A 12,722-nucleotide genomic window follows, 5' to 3' on the forward strand; every position below is an offset into this window, starting at 1 on the left:
ACTGTCATATATGCATCGATTTAATCTTTGGTCTTACAAATTTTCCGTTATCCCTCTGTGGCTTTTAATAATAATAATTTTAAAAAAAGTATCATCGTTTTCTACGAGAGGAAATGTATCTACAACAGAGAACTATCCTCGATGTCTACAGTCGGAAAGTAGGACTACCAAATGAACTAGGAACAATTTCTGGGGGAAGCTTGATAATACTTGTCTTGAGAGACAATGTAAAACCTTTTAAACTACTGAATACAAATGTTTAAAAAATACAGTGTTGGACATAAAAACATCAGAGCGATAGAAATTCACGCTGATCTTCCAGCCGTTAAACGCACCGACAAAAACATTTAGGATTGTGTTTCCCTGGATATTTTTTCTAGGCTTCCATGGAAACTGGAGGCGGCTGCCTTCGGAAGAATCCCTGTTTCATCGTTTGGCATGTGTTTAATACATGTGTTCGTACATGCGTCTACAACAGAGAACAACAGCCTCGATGTCTTCAGTCGGAGAATAGGACAACCAAATGAACTATAAACAATTTCTGGGGAGAGAAATTTGAAATTTGTTTTCTTTGTTTTTGACGATGTAAAAACTTTTTGAACTACTGTGTATACACATTTAAACAAAATAATTAAAAACTGATATTTTTCAGAACAATAATACAAACAGGCCATAGACATAATTAAATATAGACCGGAGAAAGGAAATAACTTCATGTAACTTGAAAACATGTATATCTATTGTTGTCGGATTTCCGAATTCTGAAAAGTTGCATCATCTTCAGTCTTAGAGATTAAACAAAACTACACAGCTGTATAATAAAGTACACACAATTGCAAGTCACAAATTTTCGTTTCATAAAACTCTTTTATCGGCCAGTTTATATTTATTTATGTCTATGAAACGGGCATTTAACTGTGTACAAACATCACTAAGCAACCCTTGTTCCCAGTGAAGTGGAGATTATAGACATTCAGACAGAACGACAGCAAACTCGGAAGTTGAGTAAAACAATGTTAATATAACCAATTTTTCGTGGGGAAAATGGCATTTGGACTTCACAGTATCCACTCCACATAAATCGAAACCAAAGATTGTGGAACATTTAAGACATTTTTAAAATGCAGACAACTTTAATAACCAAAAAAAGTGACAGCATCAAGACAGACTCCTGAACACTTTTTAATAAATTTTTTTTTTGGTAGAAATAATTTTGTTTGAAATTCAACAATTCATCCGATAATGAAAGGATATTTATATTTATATTTAAAATAATTGGTCGTGGGTTGCCTGAGGAGTCAGACAGGAAAACCAACGACTTAGCATAGTTTAAGTCACTGAACAACATGCGTGACTAGATTGACACATGAAAAGCGTCGGACGTAATTATCTTATTTTTTGAAGTAACGTCTGTAATATATAAACAAAAATATCAAAAAATTTTCAAAACATTTAATAATTTATTCATTTCAAACTGCTATTGTGTTGTTTATAGTTTTCAGAAGACTATAAATAGAATACATGACGTAATCCTACGCAAGTTTACATCAAGTTTTCTATACGCTATCAAACGTTATATATATGAAGAGAATTAGGCTGATTTGCCTTGAGATGGAGTTCTCTTGTTTTACCTTGAGATGGAGTTCTCTTGTTTTGTCTTGAGATGCAGTTCTCTTGTTTTGTCTTGAGATGGAGTTCTCTTGTTTTGCCTTGAGATGGAGTTCTCTTGTTTTGCCTTGAGATGGAGTTCTCTTGTTTTACCTTGAGATGGAGTTCTCTTGTTTTACCTTGAGATGGAGTTCTCTTGTTTTACCTTGAGATGGAGTTCTCTTGTTTTACCTTGAGATGGAGATCTCTTGTTTTACCTTGAGATGGAGTTCTCTTGTTTTACCTTGAGATGGAGTTCTCTTGTTTTACCTTGAGATGGAGTTCTCTTGTTTTGTCTTGAGATGGAGTTCTCTTGTTTTGTCTTGAGATGGAGTTCTCTTGTTTTGTCTTGAGATGCAGTTCTCTTGTTTTGTCTTGAGATGGAGTTCTCTTGTTTTGTCTTGAGATGGAGTTCTCTTGTTTTGTCTTGAGGTGGAGTTCTCTTGTTTTGTCTTGAGATGGAGTTCTCTGTTGTAGTTTTCTTGCCCCAGTATTGAGGACGCAGGCTTGGGACTCTGCAGGAGTCGAGTCTAATTCGTAGGCTTCGTATGGTAGTGGACTATCGTCCATGACGTGGGTGTGGGCGTTGCGAGCTTCGATTGACTGTGGCAATGAGATTAAGGTGTGCTATAGTTCATTTGCATAATATGTACATCTTGTATTTGCCTTGTACATACTATTACTATGTATTTATCCTTCATGTCATAATATTCATACATTCATTAAACTGTTGAACGCGCTCTCTTGTGTTAACTCATGCAATTTAACGTGTCATTATTATTAACATTGTTCATGTTGAACAACTTGTTGTTCAGTTGAATGACCTGTATTTGATGTTCAGTAATCCATAGTTCTAAGTTCTCTTATTCATTGTTTGGTTTGTACTGGGGGGGGTGGGGCGGGCATGTAAATCATACACAAGATGAGCCTGAAAAACCTTCCTGACAGGGGTTTCAAACCATCAGATGCCTCAGACCCATGTCTGAAAGGGAAACTTTACTTACTGCCTCAGTGCAACCAAGGAGGGGGCGTATTGAGCTTAAAATTCCCTTCCAAGAGATTTTAAGGCTAAAACCCCCTTCAACTAAACAAATAAAAGTAAGCAAACTACAGTCACCAAATTTCATGAGCGTAGCCAAAAGGGTTTTTTGTGGTTACCCCCCCCCCTCAAATACAAAAACAAAAGCAAATCTATAATTACCATTTACCATTTTCTACCAGTCGTTGGACTCCATTAATTAGTGAATAGCAGCTTTGGTTTTATAATTTTTTAGCGGTTGAGTAGTAGGTTAATGCACTGTAGATACTTCAGAATATGCATTTTTTAAAGCTTAAAATACCGGAAAAAATGCTTAGATCTAGGGCTCCGCCCCGAACCCCACTGGCGAAGCTCACAGCGCTCCCCCAGACTTCCTTGGCTATCAACGGCGGTGTGTACTGTCATTCCATTAACTAAAGGAAGAGCCTATTCTAGGGCACAAGAAAACGTCCGAAAGAATGAAAGGTCAATATGTAATGAAGATTAAATACAAACACACACACTAATATATATGTTGCGGGGGGAGGGAGGAGAGACAAAAATCCCTTGCTACAACATATGACATGCTATTTGTGGGCCGATTTATACGGTAATGCCCGGACCGATTTTGATACCCAGTCCGCCCCTGACTCTATGAATTGATAACATACCAGAAGAGGTTCTTACTAAAGTTGTATTTATAGTATTGATTTAACCTATATCAAGTCGTGTAACACACTACATTCTGTGCTGCATGTTATTGTAATAAACCTATTGTGTCAGCTACACGAAGATCTGCTGAATCATTCACAATTGATGTTTGATGCACGGACTATACCGGCACGGCCATAAATCTTGACGCAGCCTACAAATATAAAGCCCGAACCCCACTGTCATACATAGACACTCAGAGACGACAGCTAGAAGTTATAGTTATAATGCTAATTATGTTCGTGCAAATGCTTTAAATGTAAAAAAAAATGGTTCTTTGATTAAACTTCAATTTTGTATTGTTTTGATAACATGTCACTTATGAGGTATATAGTAGACAAGATAATATGTGGGTCCTGAGCGTTGTGGATTTTACAATAAAACAAATCTATTTGTATAAATGCATGTACTTTATTGATAAGAAAAGGTATTGCAATAAATAAAGAAATCTATACAAACAAAGGCAATATATAATGCAAAACAATTATAATAGCTTAAACTGCCTTAAACAAAAAGAAGTCAGACAATTAGAAGTGCTGTTAGACATTGCGGGAAATCAAGAGAGCAGAAATGGGGCGCATATCTTCCTCAATAGCTTCAAATAGTAGGGCGTATCAGTATGGGCATCTTTAATTTAAATTGAAGCATTGCACCTTAACTCAATTCTTGTTTTAAAAACCCTTATAGAAGACGTCTAGTTTCTACACTAATCCCCATTGAAATAAACAGTCGATCTCAAAAATCAAAAACGAAAAAAAATGGACGGGAAAAAGTGCAACGACATAAATATTGAAATAGACTTCTGCACTTTACAATTCATGATGTCATCATTGCTTTAAGAAGGGTTAACTTTTAGCTTTTTACTTATTTTCTTTAACTGACATTTTTGTTGTAATGATTGAGACAGATATTGCATACAGTAAATACAATTATTCATAATGATTTGAGAATCTTCTTGACTTGATTGCTCACATTGACACCTCGTAGCTTCCACTCCAGTGCGCAGAAGTCAGCGCATTCAATCATCTCTTTTTGGAATTCAGTTCGATCCCAAGTCTCTGCAGTGCTAGGAAAGAAAAAAAATTGAGATTTTTCATACAAATAGTTTTATAAAGTATTCTACTTTTTATTGACACTTTTATCTTTAAAAATCTCGATTCCGTTTATAAGTGATTTCAGCAATAAATAAAAAGAGAGAAATAGAAAAGGAAAAAAAGAAGAGAGAGTGATATGAAAACATGTGGTGGCAGTATAATGGAAGCTAAAGAACAAGGTAAGAAAATGAAAAGAAAAAGAATGGGATCTTTAAGTAAATAGATTTAAAAAAAAAAAAAAAAAAAAAAAGCAATGAGGAAGAAGCCATATTGAAAGATCACTGTTGCCAAGTAGATAATGAAAAATATCTTGTGCTACAAAACGAAAGTGTTTATGAATGGGAGTCTACTCCGCTGCCAAATTCATAGAATTAGTCTACAATTTATTAAAGCCGTATTCTGTTCACCAAATACTCAAAAAAAGGTATTGGTTTTAGGTTACAATATTTATTTATAAATTTTCAACATTTTTATTAATGTAAAATGGTATGATTTTTGTTAAACCTTGACGAACTAAAACTAAAGTGGAAAGCAAAGGAACAAATGTATGCATCTCCGTCAAGTGTGTGTGTGTGTACGTGCGTACTTGCGTGCGGGCGAGAGAGAGAGATAGAGTTAAAGGTACAATTGTAGAATAGTGAAATGGCGATGAGTCAAGTAAAATATCTTTTTAAATAAATAAATGTAACAATCAAGAGGTAAGCGTACAAGTTCTAGATTAGTGACACTACATTGTAATCCAAAAAGTCCTAAAATTAAGGCCTACACAAAGTAAGGGTAGAGAATACGCTCTGCCAAGGCCGCTATTCCAGAGAAGAGGTCAAAGTCCACCTCGGTCTTGTCGTCCACTTCTAGAAGGTCACACAGCTGCTCCGCCTGGTCGTTGTCCATAGAGTTGATGAGCACACAGGTCAGTGCACTGCACAAGGAACTCTAAATAAGAACAGAAATGGCAATTACATTTAGCCAACACGTTTGGGCAAAACACACTTCATGGATATTGTAAGAGTCTGCGAGCTATATATGTATACGGGGGGGGGGGGGGGTCTTTTGGTTAGCACGTTGATCTTTGCCAACGTCTCCGGAATATACAAACAGACTGAACATAGATACTGTAAGCATTTATCCTATCGTAAAACTTATCATAACACAGTAACCTGCATAATTATTTTAAATTACGCTTATTATATAAATGAAACGGTAATTTTAAAAAACAACTGAGAACAGACAGCTTGGAAGAAGGAAGCGGCTACAATTTTGTAAAATCAAAAACTTCGAAGGGTTGGATTACACCGCATCACAAGTTGTAGTTTAGGCTTCGCCGTAATTAGATGAGAAAAACTACAACTAGAGCGGGCAGTAGAACCCCTTTGTAAATTGTTCATTGGGACACTAGAATTAGTTTTATTCTATATATCGGTGAAAACAAAATTGTGAGAACATATTCAGGGACGACACTCTGTCCACATACACCAGTCCATGTCTTAGGTTTGAATAGTTTAACATTTGAAATGGAAAATTTCTAACAAGATAGTAACTATTCGTTTATAGACATCTACTTGGGGAAAAAATACCTGCCCAAATGTCTACAGAAATGTTTTATAGGTCTCAGTTTAAGGGGTTAAGTATTTTAGATGTAAAATAAAGTTCCCTTTTCAGACCTTGTGGTCTATAGGGCAGATGATGTAAAGGTCATCTGTTTCTGTTGCCTACGGTTCACGAACGTGTCGTTTGGCCAGCACAACGACCAACCGCCTTTACTTTTCCCCAACTAACGTTAGGTACACATTAGATTAAGGTGGACTCAGAGGAGCCCGAAGATCCTGAAGTTAAAAATCCCAGTCTTCACCAGGATTTACCGCTCAGCCTCCAAGTATTTCAGATATGTGCTCATAATTCTTTCTCCTTACAGGGACCTATTAAAGCCTTCATCATAACGCCCCTGTCAAATGCTAATGCAAGTTTATTAAGAAATCTTTCAACAAAACTAGGCATCCTTTTATACTAAACTTCAGAACACAAGAGCACTCTTGACTTTATTTTCAATGCTATATATCTAGGAGACTTGCAATGTTCCTTGCAACATACTTTGGCTTGTAGTTCTGACCATATACATGAAGGAAGACGATGCTCTTGGTCATATACATTCCAATGACTAAATAATGGAAATGGCTTTGGCTACATATAGAGAGAGAACATATATATATAAGATATAGAACATATATATATAAGATATAGAACATATATATATAAGATATAGAACATATATATATATATATAAAGGTCGAACTCACTTTGCCAAGAATAAAACCTTTCTTGTCTCTATAGTCTTGAAATGTCTTCGTATACAAAAGTTTTCTTCTTGGAGTCACTACACAGTATTTCTTTAAGTAGTCTTGAGGTGTTAAGTCTGAAAGTAGAAGAAGGAAATACAAATGTATCCACTAAACTGCGTAGTCTGTTAATATTGCTGTAACCCTGCCTTGCACCAGTGCGTATGGTGTGTACGAGCGCACTATTGAACCAGAATAGGAAGACACTGGGATAGAGAAAGGACAGTGGATCAAGTGATTAGGGAGAGTCTGAACTAAGGAGACATCTTTTGTGCTGCATGAAGGCTGTAATAGGGACCTGGAGCGAAGCAGGGAAGGCTGTCGTTGGTCCGTATTCAGGTTTGTTGGAGAAAGGATTGGTAGAATTAGGAACCAGAGACTCTTTAGATGTAGAAGGATGTTATGTGTCTGTCCTGTTGAATAAACACATTTATTTATATACTGTAGAACTTCGTTGAGTTGCCTGCCTTAGATTTACAACAATATATACGTAGGCAAAGCATAAAGGACGGATCAGGGAGTGTAGATGGATGGTGAACATATGCGAAGAGCTAAAAACGTTGCTGCGTCTGCTGATTGCAGTTACATAACCTGTGATGAAATACCAAATGGCAATCTAGATACGTACATATTTTGCCAATAAACAGAAAAACTATTTATCTGTTTTATTCAAATTTTAGTCTTTTAAGATGCTTTATAAAATGTGCCTGGTTTTGACAGTCAGTGTGTGGAAAGTTATCACGACAAGATAGTATAATTTGGATCATATCTTCTGCACCTCAGAGCAGTGGACACCAGGTGGGAAGAGGCATTGCTGGAATCGTATCAGTATATAATTTGGTAATCCGAAATCTTTCGGTGCAATAATTTACAGATTTAAATAAACTTTTACAGGTTTAAAAAAATCAAGAATAAAAATGTCTAATAATCTTCATAAATTATTTAGATAATTAAATCAAATTTTACTTAGGAGAGTTGGATACTAATATTTATTATCTTATGCTACTCCATTAACCATTCAATGTCCCCATACCAGATAACAATCATTTAAATGGCTTCTCCCTATAAAGTTGCTTCCCCTTGCTATATTATCTCCCTTTTCGATGTCTCTTCAAGCAGAAAATGTTCCAGAAAAAGATATTCCCAATGAAATCAAGTATAACTCCCTGGCGTCTCTACTATGTCCAAACAACATTTGTAACAAATCATCAGGAGAGTAAATGTAGACGATACCCACTTTCTAATTCTCTCATGTCCATGGGGAGCTCGAAGCGACTAGATTGCAGAGTCAGGACCATACGGTCATTCAGGTTGGCTGGAATCGGGACCACGTTTGGAACTGCATTCTCCATCTCATCTGGCTTTGTGTCCGTCAGGTCGCCGAAGTCATAAAAGTTGTACACTGGTGGGGGCGGAGCTTCCTGGTTCAATGAAACAAAATACTTTGATAGATTTCATATTGTATATTGACAAGAACAGTAGATAAACATCATTGTATGGATATGACCCAGTAACGTAGCAACCAAGTGGCGAGGAGCTCAATACGACCTTCAGGGTAATAGAAAGATAATCCTTTATTACTTTTAGTGTCAGGAGTGTCAGGACTCCAATTGTTGATAGAATGCGTTAAAGTAGAGTGTAATAACATTATTTATTGGAAGGTACATGCATTGATAATTATATAAAAATGTGTATATACATTCAGACAATTGTTTTGAGATGGTGGTGAACCTGGACACAAAGGTACTTTGCTGCGCCACTAGATATTACGCTATGAAAGTCATATAATAAGAATCGTTAACGCATTTTTGTTAAATCTATAAATCTTTTGTTCAGTATTAAGGTAAGTTATAGTGGGTATAACTCAGAAGACAACAGAACTATCTGATGGTACCCTGAGAACGCAGTTGAGGTGACTGTGCGTTCTTCAATACCTTTAACAGCGAATCTCAAACAGAATCTCCAGAAATAAGAATTTAACTTTATCTATGAATTAGCTTGACAGTAGATACCAAAATTGCAGTCTGTACTTCATTGATCCGGGGAGGGTCAGCGAGTGAATGGTTTATTTGGGACTTGTTCCAGGCGTGCGATGGCTTCTGCGCTAATGTTTGATGGACAGTTAAGGACGGTACTGAAGTGTTCAGCCCAGCGAACAAGTATATCCTCCTTGTCTGTGAGAAGTTTGTTTCCATCAGCTTTTGATCCGACTATAAGGTATTGTATTTTTTACTTGATCTGTATTCAATCGTGTGTGTGTGTGTAAGTTTAAACGACATTTTCAAAGGTTAAAGAAAAAAAAGTTTTCATTGAACACAGGTGAACAAACCAAGACTTGTTTACTTGTTAGGATCAGCTGGCTAGCAGAAATATAAAGAGATAAAGTATTGCGGCTAGATAGAATAAATGTTGCATTATTCTTACGTCCGTAGTGAATTTATTTAGTGTTTATTATTGCTTGGGTTTTTCCAGTGTGAGCGAAACGCTTCCCGGTAGAAATGAAAGCAATCTGGATTTATTAATTTCATCACAAAATAAAACATTCATGTTTCAAAATGGCATCCTTGAGGTACAAAATAAAATAAATAAATAAAAATAAAAGTCTACCTTCATCTTTTCTGTCATAACAGGGGCGGCTATTTGTGTCCTGTTTTTCTTTGTATGAACGCCTTTTGATTGTTTCCCTTGTTTGCCGCCATTGACTGAAGGCAAGTCTGGCACATTTAGATTGACAGCTGTGAGGGCATCTCCGTCGGCCTGTGGGAATCTATTCAAAGTCACAGACACAACGCACAAGTTAATTTAAAAAAGAAGATAGCTTTGTAAAAGATGGCATTTAGAAGGGTAGTCACAGATAGAAAGTATTAGACTCTAATAATTTATAACATTTTTAAGAACTTTGGCAATATTTTGAAGCCCGGCGGGCCGGTAGCCAAATAGGCCGGTAGGATCACCGAAAGGGTTGCATGGATGCTACTAAGGAAAGTATTAAATTTAAGATTTTATAATATTCTCTAATAAAAGGGCCCCCCTCTAAGCATCGTGTTTAAAAAAATATATTTTACAGACTCGATAGTGTAATACATTTAATGAAACACATTTTCCGAATTAATGTAATAGCCTACATCTGTAGACAGTGCTACTAGTAGGCTTCATTCTTTTAGGCCCTACATACTTTGCGATGAAAAAGGAGCATAAGGCATACATTTCTTATAGTAGAGTTCACTGTATGCATGCGTTCAGTATTCATACCTTATCAAACTTAATGATTTTGAGGACTGATAGGCCTAGAATTGGATGCCCATTGTATAATATACAATTTACGGGCTGGATTGTAAAGAATTGTCCGGGCCGATTTTGAAACACAATCCGCCCCTGATTAGGGCTTCGCGTTGCTTGGCAAAGGACTTACAATATTCTGGTTTGCTTATACAATGTTGCATGCTGAGTGCAGCTGACTCGAAAGGGCGCCCTCGAGTTTGTGTAACTTTAACTCCATTTATTTTCCTGCATAACTTACTGTCCGTCTTTTAAGTCTGCTATGAGCGTGGATTCTCCGCCATCTTTTTCCTGATTACTTCCGTCGCCATGTTTCTTTTTCTTTCCCCTTCTCTTTCTACCTCTGGTGCCCGAAGATTTCCCTTTCTTGGGACAAAGTCGTCTGCTTGTAGCAGACGTCAGCTCAGCTCTAGCGACATCTTTTGTAGTCTTGGTGGTCAGCTCTCGGACAATGTCAGCCATCTCCTGAATTAGACAATTTGATTAAGAAGTTAGTGATGTGGGTGGTTCTGAGAAATATCGAACCTTTTACGTAAGAAAAATCAGGAATGTCGAAACTATTCAAAAGCTTTATATTACTCCTGCTGAGACATTGCCTTAGAGACGAATGATTCATATTCATTAATATTCGCCCACGTAACTTCTAAAATATATACCATGGATAGATAGATAGATAGATAGATAGATAGATAGATAGATAGATAGATAGATAGACAGACAGACAGATAGACAGACAAACTGACAGACAGACAGACACAGACATATAGATAGATAGATAGATAGATAGATAGATAGATAGATAGATAGATAGATAGATAGATAGATAGATAGACAGACAGACAGACAGACTGATTGATAGATAGATAGATAGATAGATAGATAGATAGATAGATAGATAGATAGATAGATAGATAGATAGATAGATAGATAGATAGACAGACAGACAGATAGACAGACAAACTGACAGACAGACAGACACAGACATATAGATAGATAGATAGATAGATAGATAGATAGATAGATAGATAGATAGATAGATAGATAGACAGACAGACAGACAGACAGACTGATTGATAGATAGATAGATAGATAGATAGATAGATAGATAGATAGATAGATAGATAGATAGATAGATAGACAGACAGACAGATAGACAGACAAACTGACAGACAGACAGGCACAGACATATAGATAGATAGATAGATAGATAGATAGATAGATAGATAGATAGATAGACAGACAGACAGACAGACAGACAGACAGACAGACAGACAGACAGACAGACAGACAGACAGACAGACAGACTGATTGATAGATAGATAGATAGATAGATAGATAGATAGATAGATAGATAGATAGATAGATAAATAGATAGATCAGTGATTCCCAAAGTGGTCTATTTAGACCCCCAGGGGTCTACGAAGACTTCCAAGGGGTCTACGAAAGCTAAAAAGGGAATTGGGGGTCTATGAGATGTGCAAAGGGGTCTACGATAAAGAATCTCAATTCAACATGTCGTGACTTTAATTTTTACAGTTGGAATTTTTTTTTATACACACATTTAGGCCTAAGATTTGTACCTTGAGAATTCTTTAAAACTTTTATCCTGCTTATTGAATGAAAAATAGTTTTATTTAATTTAATAACTATATTTAAATAATGTAGTTTTGTTTAGTTATAACTTTAACAATAATAAATGTAGACTGTACAGCGTTAAGTATTTGAAATTGAACTTCATTACTTCCCTGTCAAACAAGCGAGTGTTAATGTGCCTTTTTATGATGCTATGAAACCAATTAAGCTGGAGGATCATTTGAGATGATGCTCCCTGATAAAAAGATAAAAGTTTGCAAAACTTTCAAACACTCAAAGTTGAAGTTCAGAATACACCCACAAAATCTCTCTTTGACCTGATATTGAGAAGATGATTATAGTAAAATACTGAAAACCTCACATGATAGGCAAATTATTGAGTTTACCAGCGGTTGAAGAAATTGTAAAAACTCTTACACAAACTTATATCATTAAAAGAATCTTATGTTTGGGTTTTGTGGCCGTTGTCTTGTTTTGGGCCTTTTGATGAAAAATGCAATTTTATAGACATAGTTGGCATTCTCTGGTGACACTCCAAAAGGACAAATTTCAACGGTCCGAATTTTGAGCTTCCGGAACATATGTTTTCTCATTATGATGTGTAGGCCTACGGTTCTTTTGTGAAAAATTATAGGTGGTCCTATAGGGATAGTCTATTAAAGGTGTCATCTTTCTTGTATATCGAATGAGAGCTTGTCCATTTCTCGTTTTTACAATTCACTATTAGTTTCTTCATTTCTTCCTGATATAATGCGATGTTCAAGTGTGTATTTGTTTTCTCACATTTGGCAAGTGTGTCAGCCTTCTATTTCTTTCTATTTAAACATTGGAGAACAGTGTTCTTGCTATTGTTGAGCTTTACAATGTCACATAATATGTTTTGTACAAAATCTTTTGGATGTTCCTTCAGATTATGTGGATAATTACATCCTAGCCCAAATCTCCCAACGGGAGATGCGATCAGGCAAGGTGACCACCGAACGTCAGTCCAGCATCATGAGTTGTTTTATTTAGGAGGCATCAGAGTTTGTCAAGCTTTGAAGGACC

At 36.2% G+C, this 12,722-nt stretch overlaps 1 protein-coding gene across 4 annotated transcripts in view; it reads right to left on the bottom strand.

Annotated features, from left to right (window-relative positions):
- Positions 1-3,738: 3,738 nt before the first annotated feature.
- LOC106073134 (uncharacterized) overlaps positions 3,739-12,722 on the bottom strand; it is a 71,443-nt gene continuing 62,459 nt past the window's right edge. For 2 of the 4 annotated variants that reach the window (XM_013233611.2, XM_013233610.2), the window contains exons 7-12: positions 10,324-10,547; positions 9,411-9,570; positions 8,041-8,224; positions 6,765-6,880; positions 5,237-5,403; positions 3,739-4,442 (exon numbers count right to left, since the gene is read on the bottom strand). In XM_013233611.2, the coding sequence (XP_013089065.2) occupies positions 4,310-4,442; positions 5,237-5,403; positions 6,765-6,880; positions 8,041-8,224; positions 9,411-9,570; positions 10,324-10,547 (984 nt within the window). In that variant the 3' untranslated portion in view covers positions 3,739-4,309. The remainder of the gene's footprint in view (positions 4,443-5,236; positions 5,404-6,764; positions 6,881-8,040; positions 8,225-9,410; positions 9,571-10,323; positions 10,548-12,722) is intronic. The other 2 variants (XM_013233613.2, XM_013233614.2) reach the window with 2 other exon arrangements.

This window comes from Biomphalaria glabrata, chromosome 12 (assembly GCF_947242115.1).
Source record: "Biomphalaria glabrata chromosome 12, xgBioGlab47.1, whole genome shotgun sequence".
NCBI lineage: Eukaryota > Metazoa > Mollusca > Gastropoda > Planorbidae > Biomphalaria > Biomphalaria glabrata.